This window comes from Trachypithecus francoisi, unplaced genomic scaffold (assembly GCF_009764315.1).
Source record: "Trachypithecus francoisi isolate TF-2019V2 unplaced genomic scaffold, Tfra_2.0 Lachesis_group21, whole genome shotgun sequence".
Classification (NCBI taxonomy): domain Eukaryota; kingdom Metazoa; phylum Chordata; class Mammalia; order Primates; family Cercopithecidae; genus Trachypithecus; species Trachypithecus francoisi.
In genome coordinates this window covers 14,667,451-14,686,783 of record NW_022681467.1, presented here as the reverse complement: position 1 = coordinate 14,686,783, position 19,333 = coordinate 14,667,451, and the positions used below count along the sequence as shown (strand labels likewise).

The following is a 19,333-nucleotide window of genomic DNA, read 5'->3' as shown; positions in this document are numbered from 1 at the left end:
AGAAACAGAGGCAACAGATGGATATGTATCTGTGTATCTATTTTAAATATATGTCAATTTAAAAATTTCACCAAATTGAGTTTCAAAAATCGGATTGGCTTTTATTAGCAATTCATGAACTGGGCAGCATCCAGTCTACAAACTAGAAAGAAACTCTGATGAGCTAAACAGAGTGGGTGAGTTTTATCAGCAGAAAAAAGAAGAAGAAAGCAGAAAAAAAGAGCAAATAGATGGTTGGTCATTTAAAGGTTACTTTTCTTCTACAGATGTAAGCAACATCTTGTTGGTCTAATTGGATTTCACTGTTATCTCTCTTCTGATTTCTCACAAGGTCAGATCTTGCAAGGAAATAATGCAAGTTTTGGTTTGGTTATGTGACACTAGTATGAGTGACTCGATTTTGGACCTGCTGTCTGTTTTTTTGTTTCGTTTTGTTTTGTTTTTGCAGTTTAAGAGCGAGAAAAAGAGAAGGAGAAAGGTATTGGCTTGTATGACTGTGGCTTATTTTAAGGTATTGGCTTACATGATTGTGGAGGCTTGGCAACCCCAAAATCTGCAGAGTAGGTAGGCGGGCTGCAGGCTCAGGCAAAAGGTGCAAGTCAACGGCTGTTTGCTGCCAGTCTTCCTTCTTGCTTAGGGGAAGTCAGCATTTTTCTACTAAGGTCTTCAGCTGATTGGATGAAAATCATACACATTATTAAGAGTAATCAGCTTTACTCAAAGTCTACTGATTTCATTGTAAATCTCATCTAAAAAATACCTTCACTGAAACATCTAGACTAATGTTTGTCCAAATATCTGGATACCATAACCTAGCCAAGTTGACACATAAAACTTACCATTACACAAGGTAAATATTATGATCTCGTGTTACAGATGAACACAGGAAGGCTCACAGATAGTAACTAATTTGGACAATATAGTTTATTATGAGGTATTTGGACTTTATCAAAGGGGTTTTTGTTTTCCAAAGCCTAGGTGTCTTTCACTATATATATATTGTCTCTCAAATTAATGGTTTTTCAACTGAGCGGAAATATGTTCTCCCAGGGCCAAACTCATGCTAAAAGAAGCATCTACTGGTCCTAACAGTATTGTATAGGTCTAATTTATCCACTGATACACATTTTGCCAAGGATGATGATCTAATCTAATGAAGTAGGCGCCTGTCATGATAAACATCTCTCTACCCAGTGACATAAGGGCGTCATTCTGTCCCTCACAGTCTCTGGAAACTTTTCGACCCTTTCCATGCCTGATACCAACCCTTGAACTTAGGATCCTACTACTTCTTACCTAGAACATATACTACAGCATTTCATATCTCTAGCCTTCACTTTATATTCCTAAATTTTGCATTTAATCAAGCCACCACCAGACTCCCCTTCTCCCCTTCTTCCGTGCCTCTCAATTATCCATGGAATAAGGGTGAAGTCGTGCTAAGCATTAAAGATTATTTCCAGATGAGCTGAAACTACCTTTCCGGCCGCCGTTTTCATCTTTCACTAAGAACAATACACTCAGATTAAACTTGTCCCCGACAGGGTGCGTGGATTCATATGCTGTTTAAGTTTTCATGATTAACCCAACCAGCAGCTACTCTCCTTCCCCAGATCACTGAATAGTGTAGTCGTTAGGTATTACGAGACCTCTGTTTATGCACCCTCCTTATCTGTTAGAGAGAGGGCTGGCATCAGCGCCTGAAAAGGAGCCCCAAAGCCAAATGCATTCGGCCCCCTATTACCGGAGAATGCCCTGTATCCCGCACATCCGCTCTGCCAATGCAAGTGTTCAATAAATGCTTAATACATTCATTGATGAATGACCCAGAGGGAAAAAATGCAGTTTGTGGGACAAGGACGAAGTCGTCTCTCAGAGATGGGGGAGTGCTGGCTCTCCTCCACCCTCCCCGCCTCCTCCAGGCCAGGGTTCCCGCCCACTCCTCACTCCTACTTTAGGAAAGGGCAGACATTGCGCATGCCCCGTATCCAGGGCCGCCTCCGGGAGCACCGCCCATGTTGCCCCGCTCCCTCCCGGTGCTCGGGCACGCGCGCTCGCTCCCGCAGAGCGTGCCCTGCGTGCGGGTGCCCGCCAAGCCCGCCGGGCGCTGGATCTCCGAGTGCCCCGGCCGGGGCCTGAGGAGCGGGCACAGGGCAAGGCGGCGGACGGCTGCGTCGCCCGAGGCGAGGAGGAGCGCGGGCGGTGAGTGAGGGCGCCGCGGGCGAGCGGGCCGGCGCCTCCGCGCGTGCGCAGCGCGGGACCGCCCGGGCAGGGGCGCGCGCCCGGCGGCCGGCCGGAGGGGCCAAGCGAAGCGAGGAGAGGCTGCGCCGGGGGCCGCAGGTCGGCCTCGGAGCCAGGGGTCCAGTGGATCCCATATCCGCCCCCCGGGCTCGAGAGGCGCTCGCCGTGCGGGTTGGCTTCCGAAGGGGGTCCCAGTGGGGCGCGTCGGGCCCGTGCGGTGGTCCTGGTGCCCGGGGCGGAGGGGCAGGGCCGCCTCAGCCGAGGGACCCCGGGAGGGGCGCACGAGCCCTCTTGGCACTGCGGACGCCCGCGGGGTGCGCGACCCCGGAGGTGGCGGAGGTCCAAGCAGGGGGCGCGGTTGGGAAGCCTTGGCGCCTAGCAGGTGGCGGGGGCCGCGCCCCTCTCCCGGGGAGGCGCGCGGTGGGAAGCGGAGCAAACTTCCCCTAAGTAACTTTCCTGAGGCGCTGCCGGCGGGGCGCGCGGTATGCAGGGTCCGGAGGGGACTCCGGCGACCGACGCTCCGGGTTTGCGCGGCCTCAAGCGCCGCGGCAACCCAGCGAGTGGCGGCGGGCGATGGCGGGGGCGGCTTCCTCCTGAGGCTGGAACTCGTCCTCCGAGTTCTGAGTGGCATTCGTGGCCCGTTTGCTCTTAAAATAGAGTATAAGTTTGGTGTTCGGGAAGAAGGATGTTTGCTCTCTTGGGAAGAGAAGGCTTGTACCTCCTGGCGTTTTCAAAGAAAGTATTGTTCCGGCCTGCTGGGGATCCCTATTTATCAAGCAACCCATTGTCCTGTGTGTGCCTGCTGAAAGCGAGCTAATTCTATTATTAGGCCTCAAAAGACCAAGGGAGATCACGGTGCTTTTTCTTTTTTAAACACTCCCCGCCATCTCGCCAAATCCTGTAATACGGTTTCCCCAAACTTGGCTGCACAGAGGAGTCGCTGGAGAGTTTTAAAACTCTTCATGCCTAATCGCACACCAGACCAATTAACACAGTGTGTTTTTTAAAGATCCCCAGGTGATCGCGCAGCTGAGTTTGGAAATACTGGTTTAATGTACGAAAGTCAAGAGTTTAGTTTCACATAGTAAGTAGCATGCAGTTTGTAATTGGTGAGATGAAACTCAAATTCATTTTCCTAGACAGGAACTCACAAAGGGGGGTTTGTTTCCCACCAGGGAGGGCGGGAAGTGTCTCTAATGGTTCAAACTTTATGAACCATAATGTGACTCTAGCACTCAAAACAATTGTTCTAAGTGCTGTTTTGAGTTTCTGTTGGGGTTACTAAGCCCGCTTTCACTGACCCCATGCCCAGCCAAGGGCTTTCCCCTTCTTTTAACCCTACCTCAGTCCTCCACTGAACCCTCCGCCAGATCCCCTGGTTTAACTTTAACCTCGGGGAGGATCTTCTTCCCCGTAGGTTACTGGCTTTACAGGGTTACTGCGGGTTCCCATAGCAACGAGTCCTCCAGGGGAAGTGGGCGGGTCCTCTTACCCTTGGGTTTCTGAATAGGACTCTTCCTTTTCAGAAGATTTTTGAATCACCCTTTTTCATTTCTTGGCCTCAGCGCAGGTAAGGGTGAGCTTATACAGTTCCAAGATTTTCTTTCTAAGATACTTACAGATTATTTATTAATGCCGTTGTATGGGATGATGACTACTAGCAGCTATGTTCTTTCTTGATTTTTCATTCTTTTCCAATACTTGCATTGATAACTTGTTTAACAGACTTCCAAAATGAAGTGGAAACAATGTTTTCTTTTCTTTTTTTTTTTTAGCACGTTTTCTTGGAGGTGCACATGCCTAAGAATTGTATGCACTATTTCTCTAAAGTCCTAAGTTACACCTTATATTTAAAAATTTAAAAAGTGAAATATAACTCCACATCTGTGCGGAAAACTTTTGATAATCTGTGGCAAAAATGCTATTATTAGCTTTTAAATTGTTTTATTCCTAGAAAGTACTCTGCCCGATAATCTGTGGCAAAAATGTTATTATTAGCTTTTAAATTGTTTTGTTCCTAGAAAGTACTCTGTCAACATTCTTTACAAAATATTAAAGCAGCTTGTAATATTATACTTTAACAAAGGAAAGGCACAATTAGGCTACACATTCACCTGCTGAAACACATGCATCCAAAGATCAATTTGAAAAAATGTTCATTTTTTTTTAACGCTCAAAATAGGTCTTCTATAGACATCTAATTCCATTTTGCCTTGCAAGGAACTATTAAAACTCTTCTGAATAAAATAGTACAGAAATGGGTCATTTACATATTTGTTAATTGTTTTTTAAAAAAATCTTTTAAACTTTGCTCTGTAAGTTACCAGAATTTAGTCAATTCCAAAATGCCTTTAGGTTTCCAATGATTTTTGAGTTTGTGTTGGACGTTGAAATGGTTTTCTCTTACTGAAATCTATTTTAGTAAGATTTTAGTGCTGTTTAAATTTCTGTTAACTGGGCTATCAAGCAAATTCTGTAAGGTGAATTTTTCCCATTTACTATGAGAAAGGAATAATGGTGGAAACCCCTCTCATGTGATGGACCTTGTAGTTCCAGCGGTGATTCTGCGCTGCTAAAATAGTAATCTCACACCTAATCTTCCTTAATCTCTCACCTAATCTTCCTTTCTTTCATCACACATTTAAAAATTACCTTTAAGCCTTTTCAATTTAGTATCTCTTTCAACATAGTTGTCCAGTCTCAAATTCCTTGAAGGTGTGCATTAATGTACATTTATCGACGTATCCGTTGTTTATTCAAATTAAGCAAATACAGTTGAGAATTTCTGTTGTTGCTTTGTTTCCTTTAAAAAATTAAGTAAAAAAGTATTTCCTATTGGGAGACATTTTGGGAATCACTGAAAAAAATAAAGTAAAAATCACCGTCACATCATCCAGAAAGAAACAACTGGTAATTAGATGATGTGCTTCCATTTTACCCTTGTTGTTTGTCTGCACAGACATACTTTTAAACAAAATTGGCTTTTAATTTTATCTGTAGTTTTAAATATTCCTCTCTTATTTAGTATGAAGTAAATATTAGAGATGTTTCCTTTTTGCATAAACCCTTTGAAAATAAGGTTTTTAATGATGAATACATGCAAGTTTATTGAACTAGTTTTCTGTTGTTTTACATATTATTTTTATTTGTAGTGGCTGAGAATACAGTATTAAACCCTCTGGTTGCAAGTCCTACCATGGCCACTTCCTAAGTAACCTTAATTACCTCTTTAATCGCATTTCCTTGGAATAAGGGTCATGGTGCCTGCATCATAGAGTTTTGGTGAGATGGAATGAACTAAGTAGAGGAAGGCCAGCAGGGTCGACCAAAGGATGTAGGCTCAGTAAGTAAGAGTGGACACACAGGTGGAGCTGAGAAAAATGCCCTTGTCTGAAAGTTTAAGTATTTCAGACTTACTCAGGTTACATTTATAGCAGTAGAAATCCTGGGGCAGAGGTGAACTCTATTATGACTCTTGTGGCTTGTTGCCAAATTGCTTATGCTGTAACATTCCCTTACAGAATGTATGGTCTACCTGTAGTGTGTCAGCACTCCAGTGTTCATCATCTTTCCTGATTTTTCTATAAAAATATGATCTTTTAGTTTTTTGGTAACTATTGAAAATTATAATCTTTTATTATTGTTTTTCTTTTGGGAGCTCTCTCTTCTGGTACTTTGCCTACTTTACTTTTAAGTGGTGATTTTTAAAAAATGACATACCTGTTTTAGATAAAAAAGATTGCACCTTTATTGTATTTTTAGTGTTTTTTTTTTTTTTCGTCGCAGGCCATTATTTAATTCAGTTTTTGGCATTTTTCAAACAATAAAATACTTTTATTTCTGTATAAACAGGTCTCTACCTTGTCCTGTATGATTTTTTTCCTTGTATTTGTTCATGCTTGGAAAGCCCAGAAAGACCCTGCAAATGGCCCCAGTGAAAAATTCAGGAGAAGCAGTAAGCAGTCAAAAGTGGCTGCCTTGGGGAGAGGAGGGAGACTAAGGCGATGAGGAAGACCACTCATTTTACAATAGGGCTTTTAGACTTTAAAACTGTATGCAAGTATTAAATTTAATAATCTTTATCTGAAAGGTGAGATAAATGGAAATATAGTAGATCTTTTTACATTTAATTCTATAATTGTACGTGGATATGAAGCACTCCTATATGGCCTCCGCCTCCTCCTTTTCCCTAGTTAGCGAGTTATACCAGCACTGTTTGTTAATTAGTTCCTCCTTTCTTCTTTGCTTTGTGGTCTTTATTGTTTTTTAAGATCTTGACTAACTGGGGTCTGCTTCGGTTTTAGGTCTGCTCATCTGTGTGGTGATCTCTAGTCTTAATGCCACATCTTTTTAATCATAGATTTAGAATACTTAGAAATATCTGGCAGAGCAAGTCACACTGTCCTTTTAACATTACAATTATATGTACCTGTCCTTTCAGATAAGGATTATTGTATTTAATACATGCACGGCTTTAAAAGTCTAAGAGGCTTATTGTAAAATAAATGGTCTTTCATCTGCCTCTTCTTCCCCATCCCTTACTCTCCCTCTCCAGTGGCAGCTACTTTGGACTGTTCACTGTTTCTCCTGCGTTTTTCACTGGGGCCGTTTGTAGGGTCTTCTTGGGCTGATCGGAGAGTGGTCTTCCAGTAAAGTTTTGCACTGAGGAAAGAGTGTAGGTTCCACTGTTCACAGAGGAGTCTGGCTGGTGTTTCACCATTCTCTGTGTAGTCACTTTGGAGAAGGTTCACCATGCAGACTTACCTATTTACCTACTCTTCCAAGACCAAATCTCTAGTCTTGCTGGGTTCTAGGGTTGTCTGCCAATGGTCTACAGTGAGGAGGTGGGGAAGGCATCTTGGAATTTTAGAGCTTCTCATACAGCTTTTACTAATCTTATTTTAACCTGTCGGCCTTTTACCCTCAGTCTTTTGAGTAGACTGGAGTGAGTTCTTCCCGGCTTTTCTCACTGTTAGTATAGCATTCCCTCTCTCAAGTTGGCTGAGACAGTTGCCACTTGTCCGTATGCTTTCTACTTTCATGATTTGTAGTTTCCATTTCAGTTCTTTAAGTCCTTGGGTCTCTACGTCTTCTAGAAAGATCCCTTACTGTCACTTAATTGGAGTTTAGGGGAAGGGTGTAATTGGATATGTGAGTTAAATTTGCCATCTTAATCTGGAAGGCTTGGAAGATGAATCCTTAAACTAAAAAAATACCGGATCATGTTGCATTTTGTTTTGTTGGCAAGGACTGCCATCTGTAATCAGTGTTTCTTTTAAGGGTCATGAAAGATTATTCAGACCTTTTATCTCTCAGCAGAGTTGTTTTCTTCATCTGAGTCCTAATGTTTCCTGTTAGAGTTCTTCTTAGGTATCTGTTTTTGTTACTTTGTGATGGGCTTTTCAGATTGGCTGTTGGTAGACTAAGATGGTGGTTGATTTTGGTGTATTTATTTTATAGCTGGCACTTATGCTAAAAGCTTTGCAGTTTATTTTTGTATGTTCCCAAGTTATATAATCAGTAGCAGATAATGACACTTTTATCTACTTTTAATAGTTAAAACTTTTATTTTGGTTCGGTGGCAGTTTGCACTAGATTTAGCTTTCTGTAACGTTATAACAAGTTTCTGGAACATGTTTCTGGAACATTATGGAATAGTAATGGTGATAATGTACAAACTTTTTGTTGTTCTTTATTTTAGTAGGAGAAAGAATAGTAGAATATTGGCTTTTTGGTTTATCGTAGTTCTTCATCAGGACAAAGAAAATCTGTCCTTTCATTTCCAAGTTGCCTAGAGGTAATTTTATGTTTTTAAGACATGGGAATTGAATATTAGCAAGTGATCATTAGCATCTGCAGTTTATCAACTGGTATTTCTAAAAAGTCTACTGATTTGAGTCCCAAATATTAAATTGGATCAAAATTTTCCTTATGGATGGCTCCTTAGAAAAACAAGTTGAATGCCTGGGAAGAATGAAGTGTAACATATTCAATGCATGAGCATATTGTCTTGGTTGTGGTGGTATAGGAGATAGTCACTAGGGATTTTTCACAAGCAAATATTCCAAGTTATATCTGACACTCAAGTCACATCTTTACCTGTTGGCAGTATTTGATGTAATTTGTTATTCCTTCTGTTTTAATATTCTCTCTTCATTTGTTTCTTGAGGACACCACACTCTGTTGCCTTTCCTTCTATACCACTGTCCTTCTAGTTTCTTTTCAGTTGTTTTTAAATTTGTGCTGGTTTTCTCTTTTCACCAGCCTATGAATTTAGAATGTGCCAAGGCCCAGTTCTTGCCAGCCTGTTGGCACAAATAGTCACAGGGCTTTAATAAAATACTGTGCAGCTACTTAAAACTCCTAAATGTATATTTCCACCTCAGACATCTCCAACTACTTTTTTGACTTCTTAACATGAATATGTGAAAGGTACTTCAACCTAAATATGACCAGAACAAAATTTCTGATCTTTCTCTGCAAACCTACTCCACCTGTAGCCTGCCCCATTTTATTAGGTTGGTGCAAAAGTAATTGTGGTTTTTTGCCGTTAAAGGCAAATTACTTTTGCACCAACCTAATGGGTGTTAGCTCCATTTTTTTCAGGTTATTTAAGCAAAAACAAAACAAAACGTGGAATCCTCCTGACTCTTCTCTTTCTCTCCAACTCTTATTTCCAGGTTGTCAGCAAATCCTGCTGTTCTATCTTCAAAATGTCTCCAGAATCAGTTTAACTACTTTTCCCATCCGTACTACCAGCATCTTTGTCCAAGTCTCCAGCATTTCTTGCCTGGATTATTGCTGTGGCCTCCTAACAGATCACTGGTCTCCTTTTCCTTCCCTGGCTTCTCTTTAATTTTCTATCAGCTTAACATCAGAGTGATCTTTTAAAAACACAAGTCACATTATGCTTAAAACCCCCTCCAGTGGCTTCCATGTCACTGAGAATAAAGGCCAGTTTTCTTACAATGATTCATAAAACCTTACATGATCTGGGCCGGGCATGGTGGTTCACGCCTGTAATCCCAGCACTTTGGTAGGTCGGAGTGGGCAGATCACTTGAGGTCAGGAGTTCAAGACTAGCCCAGCCAACATCGTGAAATCCCACGTCTACTAAAAATACAAAAATTAGCCGGACGTGATGGCATGCACCTATAATTCCAGCTACTCGGGAGGCTGAGGCAGGAGAATCTCTCGAACCTGGGAGGTGGAGGTTGCAGTGAGCCGAGATCGTGCCATTGCACTCCAGTCTGGGGGACAGAGTAAGACTCTGTCTCAAAACAAATAAGGAAACAAAAATTAAAAATAAAGCGCTACATGATCTGATTCTCACTAACTGACCTCTTCTCCCACTTATCTCCCACTCAGCGCTTTCCATTCCAGCCGTCCTTACTTCCTTGCTAATCCTTGAACATGGCAAGCACATTTTCATTTTAGGTCTTTGCACTGGATTTCTTCCTCTGCCTATAATATTTTATCCTACCCCCCAGCTCCCAGATATATTCATGGTCAACTCCCTCATCTCTTTCAGGTCTTCACTAAAATAGCATTTTGTCTGTGCGATTACTCTAGTTATAATTGCAATCTGCATCCTGTATGTCTCTTGCAGTGCTCTGCATTTTATTTTTCTATCGCATCTATTACCGTCTAAGTTACTATTTATTTATTTATTTTGTGAATTGCCTCTCTTTCCTACCTCTGCTAGACTATAAATTCCTTGAGGGTGAATATGTTTATTAATGTGTCCCAAGTGCCTAGCACATAGAATATGCTCAGTAAATATTTTTTGAATGAATGAATGTAGTCTACCTTCTCCATTTTTTTCAGTGAATTTCCCATAAAGCAACATATGCATAGTGTTTTAGCATTTGTAGATCTTATATTGACTTATCCCACCAGCAAGGGAGAAGTTCAAGAACATTTATAATTCATAATGGAGATAATAATACAGAGAGTGGTTATGAGAATTAAATAGGGTGCTCTCTGTGAAGTACTAAACTGTACTAATGGATAGGTCCAGGTCACTTAACTGACAAAAAAGCCTAGCCAAGTGCCCCGATTCACATCTGAATTATGTGAATTGTATTCTGGAATCTTCTCTCTTTATATTTCAGTTTTTAATCAAGAGTAGGCATGGTATCACCTGGGAGGTTTTCAAAACATACCTGGTTCCCTGGTAAATATCAGTGATATACTGTTACTATATTTTGTTTTTTAACCAGTCTGCAATATTTTGTCCCTTAATGTGGGCAATAACCATTTGCCCTCCCCTTTTTAATGTCTTCTTGCTGTTTGGGACATCTTTCATGGCCCCTTCTAGCCTTTTTACCTATGAAGTTCTTGCTGAAATCACTTCTAAGGTGATTTTGAAATCCTCAGAGCCACCTGGATGCATATAATTTAACCTTTACTAAATCCACAAAATCGAAGGATCTGAGTCCTTTACCTTCAGTTTTCCAGACAAGAGAATGTTGTAGTCATCCCTACAGCAATCCTTATATCAGTCATTTTATTATTTTTAAAATACCTGATTTTTATATATTTCATATGAATTATATTAAATAATTATTATGCCCCGTGTAGTCCTCACACAAATCTGAGAAGTGGGTGAGCACTGTATTTGATCTCTTGGACACTTCTCGTTATTTTCCATGACTCCTTGTGTCTCAGACCCTTGAAGTATTTGCATTCTTTTCTTTTCTTTTTTTTGTAATTATATTTTATTTTAACTTCCAGGATACATGTGCAGGACATGAAGGTTTGTTACATAGGTAAATGTGTGCCGTGGTGGTTTGCTGCACTTATCAAGCAGTCATTTTCAAGTTTTGCTTACTGTGTTTCTAGGCTCCTTTTGTGTCCTTCAAATCCAGGAATATTTCAAAAACAGATTCCCTTTCCTTCTCTTTCTTAATAGAGCAAGAAATATTTGTAGATTTTTACTGTTGGAGTTTACTATGCAAGCAAGTGGTGTGATTTGCAAGAAAAGAAGATGATGATTTTAGAGATTGTTTATGCAACTGAAGAATACACAATAAACAAAAACCATGATGTATGTTGTCTTTAGAAATGGATAAGCCCAATAGCTGTTACCTATACAGAAAAATGTGAAAATTTTCTTCAATTCTACTGTCAAAATAATTCAAGATATACCTAGCTCCTTGTGTATATTTGATCTCTCTTTAATTTTTCTATGATGCTAGATAAGTAAGAACATTCCCCATATTTAATTAGGTGTAAACATTTTAGCGATGATTACCATACCCATTAGAAATAAAATTTCACGAGTTCCATTGCTTTGAATGCATCTATCCTACCTGATGAATTTGCCTTGCCTTTGTAACTCTGATTAGATCTACTTTTTGTTGTCGTGAAGACTCATTCTTTTGAAAATAGTACTGTCACAAATTCATTTTATACTGAACCCTAAGTATTCAGTACTGCTGGCCAAAGCTGAATAGAAAGCATTGACCTATGTATCTTTCTGATGATAAATCACATTGCCCTCAGTTTAGGCTGTTAATGGACAGCCCAGTTGGAAAACACATCTTGTTTAAAGTTCTACACCTGCTTTGGAGACTCTTGTAAGTATTTATTGCCTTTGTGAGAGTTTTTGTCTTTTAATGCCACCTAATTTCTTCTACTTACCTAGTTTTTTTGAAAGTGGTGGTCTTGCCTACCCATCACCAGCAAACATACCTACTCTATAATAAGGGACTGATTTTGGCCCTCTGCTATTATTTTGTACTTTACGTCTCTGTGGATAGAGAAGGACTTCTAATGTAGACTGTCACCTATTTTCATACCTTTGTTCATGGAGAATGTAGCAAAAAGTCAAATGTAATGAAGTCCATCTACTTTTTATTTATTTATTTATTTATTTTTGAGACGGAGTGTCACTCTGTCGCCCACACTGGAGTGCAGTGGCGCCAACTCGGCTTACTGGAAGGTCCGCCTCCCGGGTTCACACCATTCTCCTGCCTCAGCCTCCCGAGTAGCTGGGACTACAGGTGCCTGCCACCATGCCCAGCTAATTTTGTTTTTGTATTTTTAGTAGAGACGGGGTTTCACCGTGTTAGCCAAGATGGTCTCAATCTCCTGACCTCGTGATCCGCCTGCCACAGCCTCCCAAAGTGCTGGGATTCTCCTGGGATTACAGGCTTGAGCCACCGCACCCAGCCAAAGTCCATCTACATTTAATGTGTTGTTAGAGAATGATCTGTATTCCCAGAAAACCTGGAAATTGGTAAAATTCTTAATTGAGGTTATATCAGGTGACTTTTCCCAAAATAAATCTTATTTTAAATGGAAAAAAATGGTGAGAAGCTACCCAAAAGTCCCTCCTTCTGCTCAGGATGCAGGTTCAGGCTACAGGGAGCTGTTGGTAGCATTCTCTTGCCCAGCCCCTCCCCCCTCCACCACTTAGACACCAGTGTTGGTGGAGGTGCATTCCAGAGTACTCTGGCTCTTCCTGTGGTTTTTTTGTTCACCGTCTTTTGTGGCCTTGGGAGACAGGATGAATAAGTGCTTGAAGCTGGAGCTCATCTATTGGAGGGTGGGCTGTTACTGAAAGTGGTCTGCGGTGGAGGGAGCCTGCACATGTGCAGTCGCATGTGCAGTCGCTTGTGCAGTCACCTGATCCCTGTGCAGCCGCAGTCAGTCTCTCATGGCGAACTTCTTCACCCCCCCTCAAGATGATTTCAGCACCTATTTAATAAATGCTGTATAATTTCTTTATTTAAATTAGTAGATTGTGTAGTTAATTTAATATCATTCAACAAGTATTTCTGTGGGATCAGTGGGATCAGCTCACGCGTACTTGAATTTTTTTTTTTTTTTTGAGACGGAGTCTTGCTCTGTCCGCCAGCTGGAGTGCAGTGGTACGATCTGGGCTCACTGCAAGCTCCGCCTCCCGAGTTTAGTTAAGCCATTCTCCTGCCTCAGCCTCCCAAGTAGCTGGGACTACAGGCTCCTGCCACTACGCCCGGCTAATTTTTTGTGTTTTTAGTAGAGATGGGGTTTCACCGTGTTAGCCAGGATGGTCTCGATACCCTAACCTCGTGATCCGCCCGCCTCAGCCTCCCAAAGTGCTGAGTTTACAAGCGTGAGCCACCGCGCCCGGCCGCGTACTTGAAATTTATTACTTTGTTAGCTACTTTCTCTTATCAGTGATCTCCCCAAAATGTCAGAATCAGTTCTGAACTCTTAGCTAGCGAATATCTCCTAGCAAATACTCAAAATCATCACCAGGCAGTGACGGATTTGACTAGGTGGATGTGGGTTAGGGATGTCAATATATAATGGTGTTTGGGTTGGCTTATAGGAAAATGAGATGCTCAAGATAAGGACAACCTATATTTATTTTGATTTTACGGTGTTTCTGTAGTATTATATAGTTATTGAGTGTGAAGTAGTTGTGAGGATCAGAATCCTACTAAAATGTACAACCTCTTAAAATTTTTTTAAGAGTTAAGATGGGAAAGTGTTTGGATACTAGCTCTAGTAAAAGACTAGTCCCTTGAACAACTTGAGCATAAAGAGGCACTGTTGCCGCCCCCCGCCACCTCCCACCCCGCACGGTTGAAAATCCATGTGTAACTTTTGACTCACAAATGCTTAATTGCTAATAGCTTACTGTTGACTAGAAGCTTTATTGAGAACATAAACAATCAACACATATTTTGTATGTCATATATATTATATACTACATTCTTACAATAAACTAGGGAAAATATGTTATGAAAATCATAAGGAAGTGAAAATACATTTATAGAACTGTACTGTATTCATCAATATTGTGAGTTTACATCATCTGTTTACAAGATGAGTCATCTGTCTGAAATGGTGAGTGACCACAGCTACAGACCTCAATCTACTGTACGTATGAAGCAATTCAACTTTTTTCTTGTAGTGTATTTTCTATGCTTCTTGCAAGCACTTCCAGCATCACTAGTGGCACTTTGTATGGGTCTCATGGTGTTATTCGTGGTTTACTGTATTGCACTAAACATGATGAGAAATACTCAAGAACCACCAGAGATCACATTTTACTGCCATAAGCAATATATTGGGGAGCGAAAGTGCTCATGCTGAGATGATTAGCGTCATATGGCATTTTAGGCAGATACTGGCAACCCTTGAGTTCACCACAGGAATAACAGGAGATGGCTGTGAAATTATTACAGTAGAATAGTATGTACTACAGTTAATTTTATGCCTTTGTGATTTAATACTGCATTTTTACATTTGTTTACATTTCTCTGGACTGGGAATGGCACTATATACCGTCAGTATGTGTTTGTGTGCATAAATTTTGATAACTCTGGTAGATGTGTGTATGTTTTACGGTAGTAAATGATAAAACAGACTAATAGCTACATGTTTTATCCATTAACAAAATACAAAACTTAAAAAAAAAGTTTTGATATATCTAGGCTGTGCAGGTCATCAGTTTTTTTTGAATTGTTACACAAATCTCTCAACTAATTTTCCAATATGGTTATTGAAAAAAATCTAGATATAAGTGGACCAGAACAGTTTAAGCCCATAGCATTCAAGGGTTCCCTGTATTTTTAAATGAAATGTTATTGCTGGTCGATTAAGTATTTCTTTTGGACTTTTACAAAGTCCTAACCTAAACTTTATTTCCAACAAACCATTTTCTTCTACTTAGTATATAGGAATATTTTGATGTTGTGTAGTATCAAATGCCATACTCTGTAGATATAATATTAAAATGGCGCTGTAGGAAGAGGCAGTTTCTGCCTGATATGTCTCTCTTTAAATGAAAGAAAAAAGTTAACAAATTATCTTAAACATTGACGGCCATGCTTGCTTTAGGAGAACACCAAAGATTGCTACCCCCGATTCTCCTAAGGAAATACGATGTACCAAATTTTCAGAGAAAGATGTTTGTTTTCTTGCTGGTTTATGTGAAGTTTGTAGGGGTACTTGTCTACCTCAAAGCTCATTTACAATTTTTTTCTTAATGTCTTCAAAGAGGATGTCAATTAATACGATCTTGCACCCTGTATTTGGTGAGTTTTCTGAGGTTGGGGTATTGACAAGATGCCAAACAGTGCCATTGAACAGATCGAATATTAGCTCTTTGACTGCTCTTAATTTTTTTTTTTTTTCTCGAGACGGAGTTTTGCTCTTATTGCCCAGGCTGGAGTTCAATGGCACGATCTCGGCTTACTGCAGCCTCCACCTCCTGGGTTCAAGCAATTCTCCTGCTTCAGCGTCCTGAGTAGCTGAGATTACAGGCGCCCGCCACCACGCCCAGCTAATTTTTTGTATTTTTAGTAGAGACAGTGTTTCGTCATATTGGCCAGGCTGGTCTTGAACTCCTGACCTCGGGTGATCTGCCTGCCTTGGCCTCCCAAAATGCTGGGATTACAGGCGTGAGCCACCGCTCTTAATTTTTGTGGCAGAGATTGGTTCTTGTATCCTTCATTCTGTCTACAATGTGCAAAAATTATTTTGGAGTGAATGGTTGAGAATTGTGCTCTGAGAATTAGTTACTGTTTTCTAGGAGAATGAAAGGGAAAAAGCAGGTATGCATAAAAACTTGGCCCTGATCTTGTATATAGTTCATTAAGAATTTTTTTTTTGTTAATAGCTCTGTGAGTCCGTTCTAACACTGCTATAAAGCAGCTACCTGAGACTGTTTAATTTATAAAGAAAAGAGGTTTAATTGGCTCACGGTTCTGCAGGTTCTACAGGAAGCATGGCTGGAGAGGCCTCAGGAAACTTACAATCATGGCTGAAGGTAAAGGGGAAGCAAGCACATCTTCACGTAATGGCCAGAGACAACAAGCAAAGGGGCAAGTGCTATACACTTTCAAACAACCAGGTTTCATGAGAACTCCCTATCAAGCGGGAAATCCACCTCTATAATCCAGTCACCTCCCTCCAGGTCCCTCCCCCAACACTAGGGATTACAATTCAACATGAAATCTGGGTGGGAACACAAATCCAAACCATATCAAAAGCCTCTAGAGGCTTACTATTATGCTTACGATAAAACCAGACTTCTTATGAAGCTGGGCATCAGTGGTTCTCATACTTTTTGGTCTTGGGATCCTTTTATACTCTTAACTATTTTCGAAAGCCCAGGAAATTTGTTTATAGGGGTCATATCTATTAATATTTAGTCGAAATTAAAGAAAAAAATTAAGTGTTTATGTAAAAATAAATGTTTTCATTGAAGTATATGAAGAAAATCTGGGCTCATACATATGTATAGCTGGAAAAGAATATTTTAATAGCATTTTCAGATGATTGTGGATATTTGATACATCACCAAAGCTTCATAAATAGTAGTTTCTTAAATTGCCGTGTAGAATCTAAAACCCTATCAGTGAACGTTTTGTACACTTGTTATACTTTAAATCCATTGGTCAGTCTTGTACTTTGGATCTTTTACCAATGCATGATTTTGTATTGTAATTGCGTTTTTTTTTTTTTTTTTTTTTTTATACTTTAAGTTCTAGGGTACATGTGCATAAAGTGCAGGTTTGTTACATATGTATACTTGTGCCATGTTGGTGTGCTGCACCCATCAACTTGTCAGCACCCATCAACTCGTCATTTACATCAGGTATAACTCCCAATGCAATCCCTCCCCCCTCCCCCCTCCCCATGATAGGCCCCGGTGTGTGATGTTCCCCTTCCCGAGTCCAGGTGATCTCATTGTTCAGTTCCCACCTGTGAGTGAGAACATGTGGTGTTTGGTTTTCTGTTCTTGTGATAGTTTGCTAAGAATGATGGTTTCCAGCTGCATCCATGTCCCTACAAAGGACGCAAACTCATCCTTTTTTATGGCTACATAGTATTCCATGGTGTATATGTGTCACATTTTCTTAATCCAGTCTGTCACTGATGGACATTTGGGTTGATTCCAAGTCTTTGCTATTGTGAATAGTGCCGCAATAAACATACGTGTGCATGTGTCTTTATAGCAGCATGATTTATAATCCTTTGGGTATATACCCAGTAATGGGATGGCTGGGTCAAATGGTATTTCTAGTTCTAGATCCTTGAGGAATCACCACACTGTTTTCCACAATCGTTGAACTAGTTTACAATCCCACCAACAGTGTAAAAGTGTTCCTATTTCTCCACATCCTCTCCAGCACCTGTTGTTTCCTGACTTTTGAATGATCGCCATTCTAACTGGTGTGAGATGGTATCTCATTGTGGTTTTGATTTGCATTTCTCTGATGGCCAGTGATGATAAGCATTTTTTCATGTGTCTGTTGGCTGTATGCATGTCTTCTTTTGAGAAATGTCTGTTCATATCCTTTGCCCACTTTTTGATGGGGTTTTTTGTTTTTTTCTTGTAAATTTGTTTGAGTTATTTGTAGGTTCTGGTTATTAGCCCTTTGTCAGATGAGTAGATTGCAAAAATTTTCTCCCATTCTGTAGGTTGCCTGTTCACTCTGATGGTAGTTTCTTTTGCTGTGCAGAAGCTCTTTAGTTTAATTAGATCCCATTTGTCAATTTTGGCTTGTGTTGCCGTTGCTTTTGGTGTTTTAGACATGAAGTCCTTGCCCATGCCTATGTCCTGAATGGTACTACCTAGGTTTTCTTCTAGGGTTTTTATGGTATTAGGTCTAACATTTAAGTCTCTAATCCATCTTGAATTAATTTTCGTATAAGGAGTAAGGAAAGGATCCAGTTTCAGCTCTCTACTTATGGCTAGCCAATTTCCCCAGCACCATTTATTAAATAGGGAGTCCTTTCCCCATTTCTTGTTTCTCTCAGGTTTGTCAAAGATCAGATGGCTGTAGATGTGTGGTATTATTTCTGAGGACTCTGTTCTGTTCCATTGGTCTATATCTCTGTTTTGGTACCAGTACCATGCTGTTTTGGTTACTGTAGCCTTGTAGTATAGTTTGAAGTCAGGTAGCATGATGCCTCCAGCTTTGTTCTTTTGGCTTAGGATTGTCTTGGCAATGCGGGCTCTTTTTTGGTTCCGTATGAACTTTAAAGTAGTTTTTTCCAATTCTGTGAAGAAACTCATTGGTAGCTTGATGGGGATGGCATTGAATCTATAAATAACCTTGGGCAGTATGGCCATTTTCACGATATTGATTCTTCCTATCCATGAGCATGGTATGTTCTTCCATTTGTTTGTGTTCTCTTTGATTTCACTGAGCAGTGGTTTGTAGTTCTCCTTGAAGAGGTCCTTTACATCCCTTGTAAGTTGGATTCCTAGGTATTTTATTCTCTTTGAGGCAGTTGTGAATGGAAGTTCATTCGTGATTTGGCTCTCTGTTTGTCTGTTACTGGTGTATAAGAATGCTTGTGATTTTTGCACATTAATTTTGTATCCTGAGACTTTGCTGAAGTTGCTTATCAGCTTAAGGAGATTTTGGGCTGAGACAATGGGGTTTTCTAAATATACAATCATGTCATCTGCAAACAGGGACATGTAATTGCATTCTTATTAGAAAAGGTTGGTTCACTGAGTTATGCAAATCTTTCAAGTGTTGACACATTTCATTATACAGTATCAAAAATTATGTTCATTTAATATCACTACTCTTATCAGAACAGTCTTTTGAGTATCGGGAAGCTGTCAGGCTCGAGGTGGTATAATCAAGGTTTCCAAATTCTAATTTTTGCTTGAAGCCTTGAATTTTATTATCAGCCATAAATACTGTCAGTTTCCTTGCAGTGACAGGCTCATTTCATTCTTTTTTGAGAAAATGTCTGCCAAATACCTTAGTCTGAATAAGCATACTTTGCTTCTTCTGTCAAATAACAATGGCATTTCAAGAAAAAAGCTGCTGGTTTGACTTGTAACACAAATAGTTGTACACATGTTTTTTCTCAAGGATACCATTCTATTTCAATTTCACCAGAAATGCTTTGTGCATACTTCCCAATTTCATGATGTAGAATATTTAAAAAGTGTGTACTCAACAGCTGAAGTTTAATAACATCAATAGTTTTTACTGTTGCATCTCCCAGAGATTCCCCATGAAACAATACATTGATTATTGCAAAGGGGAATGCACAGTAGCTATTTTGCATTTACCCAGGCCATGTTACCACTATGCCTAAATCCCCCATCATTCAGGTGTGG

At 40.3% G+C, this 19,333-nt stretch overlaps 1 protein-coding gene and 1 long non-coding RNA gene across 6 annotated transcripts in view; one reads left to right on the top strand and one right to left on the bottom strand.

Annotated features, from left to right (window-relative positions):
- The window catches only part of LOC117068455, an 81,722-nt gene extending 78,049 nt beyond the window's left edge, over positions 1-3,673 (bottom strand). For both annotated transcript variants that reach the window (XR_004431130.1, XR_004431129.1), the window contains exons 1-2: positions 3,584-3,673; positions 524-670 (exon numbers count right to left, since the gene is read on the bottom strand). This is a non-coding gene — a long non-coding RNA (uncharacterized LOC117068455). The remainder of the gene's footprint in view (positions 1-523; positions 671-3,583) is intronic.
- The window catches only part of BTBD3 (BTB domain containing 3), a 38,407-nt gene continuing 21,049 nt past the window's right edge, over positions 1,976-19,333 (top strand). The window contains exon 1 of one of the 4 annotated variants that reach the window (XM_033185599.1): positions 1,976-2,202. In XM_033185599.1, the coding sequence (XP_033041490.1) occupies positions 2,016-2,202 (187 nt within the window). In that variant the 5' untranslated portion in view covers positions 1,976-2,015. Of the gene's footprint in view, positions 2,203-2,290; positions 2,724-19,333 lie in introns of those variants that run through there. The other 3 variants (XM_033185601.1, XM_033185600.1, XM_033185602.1) reach the window with 3 other exon arrangements.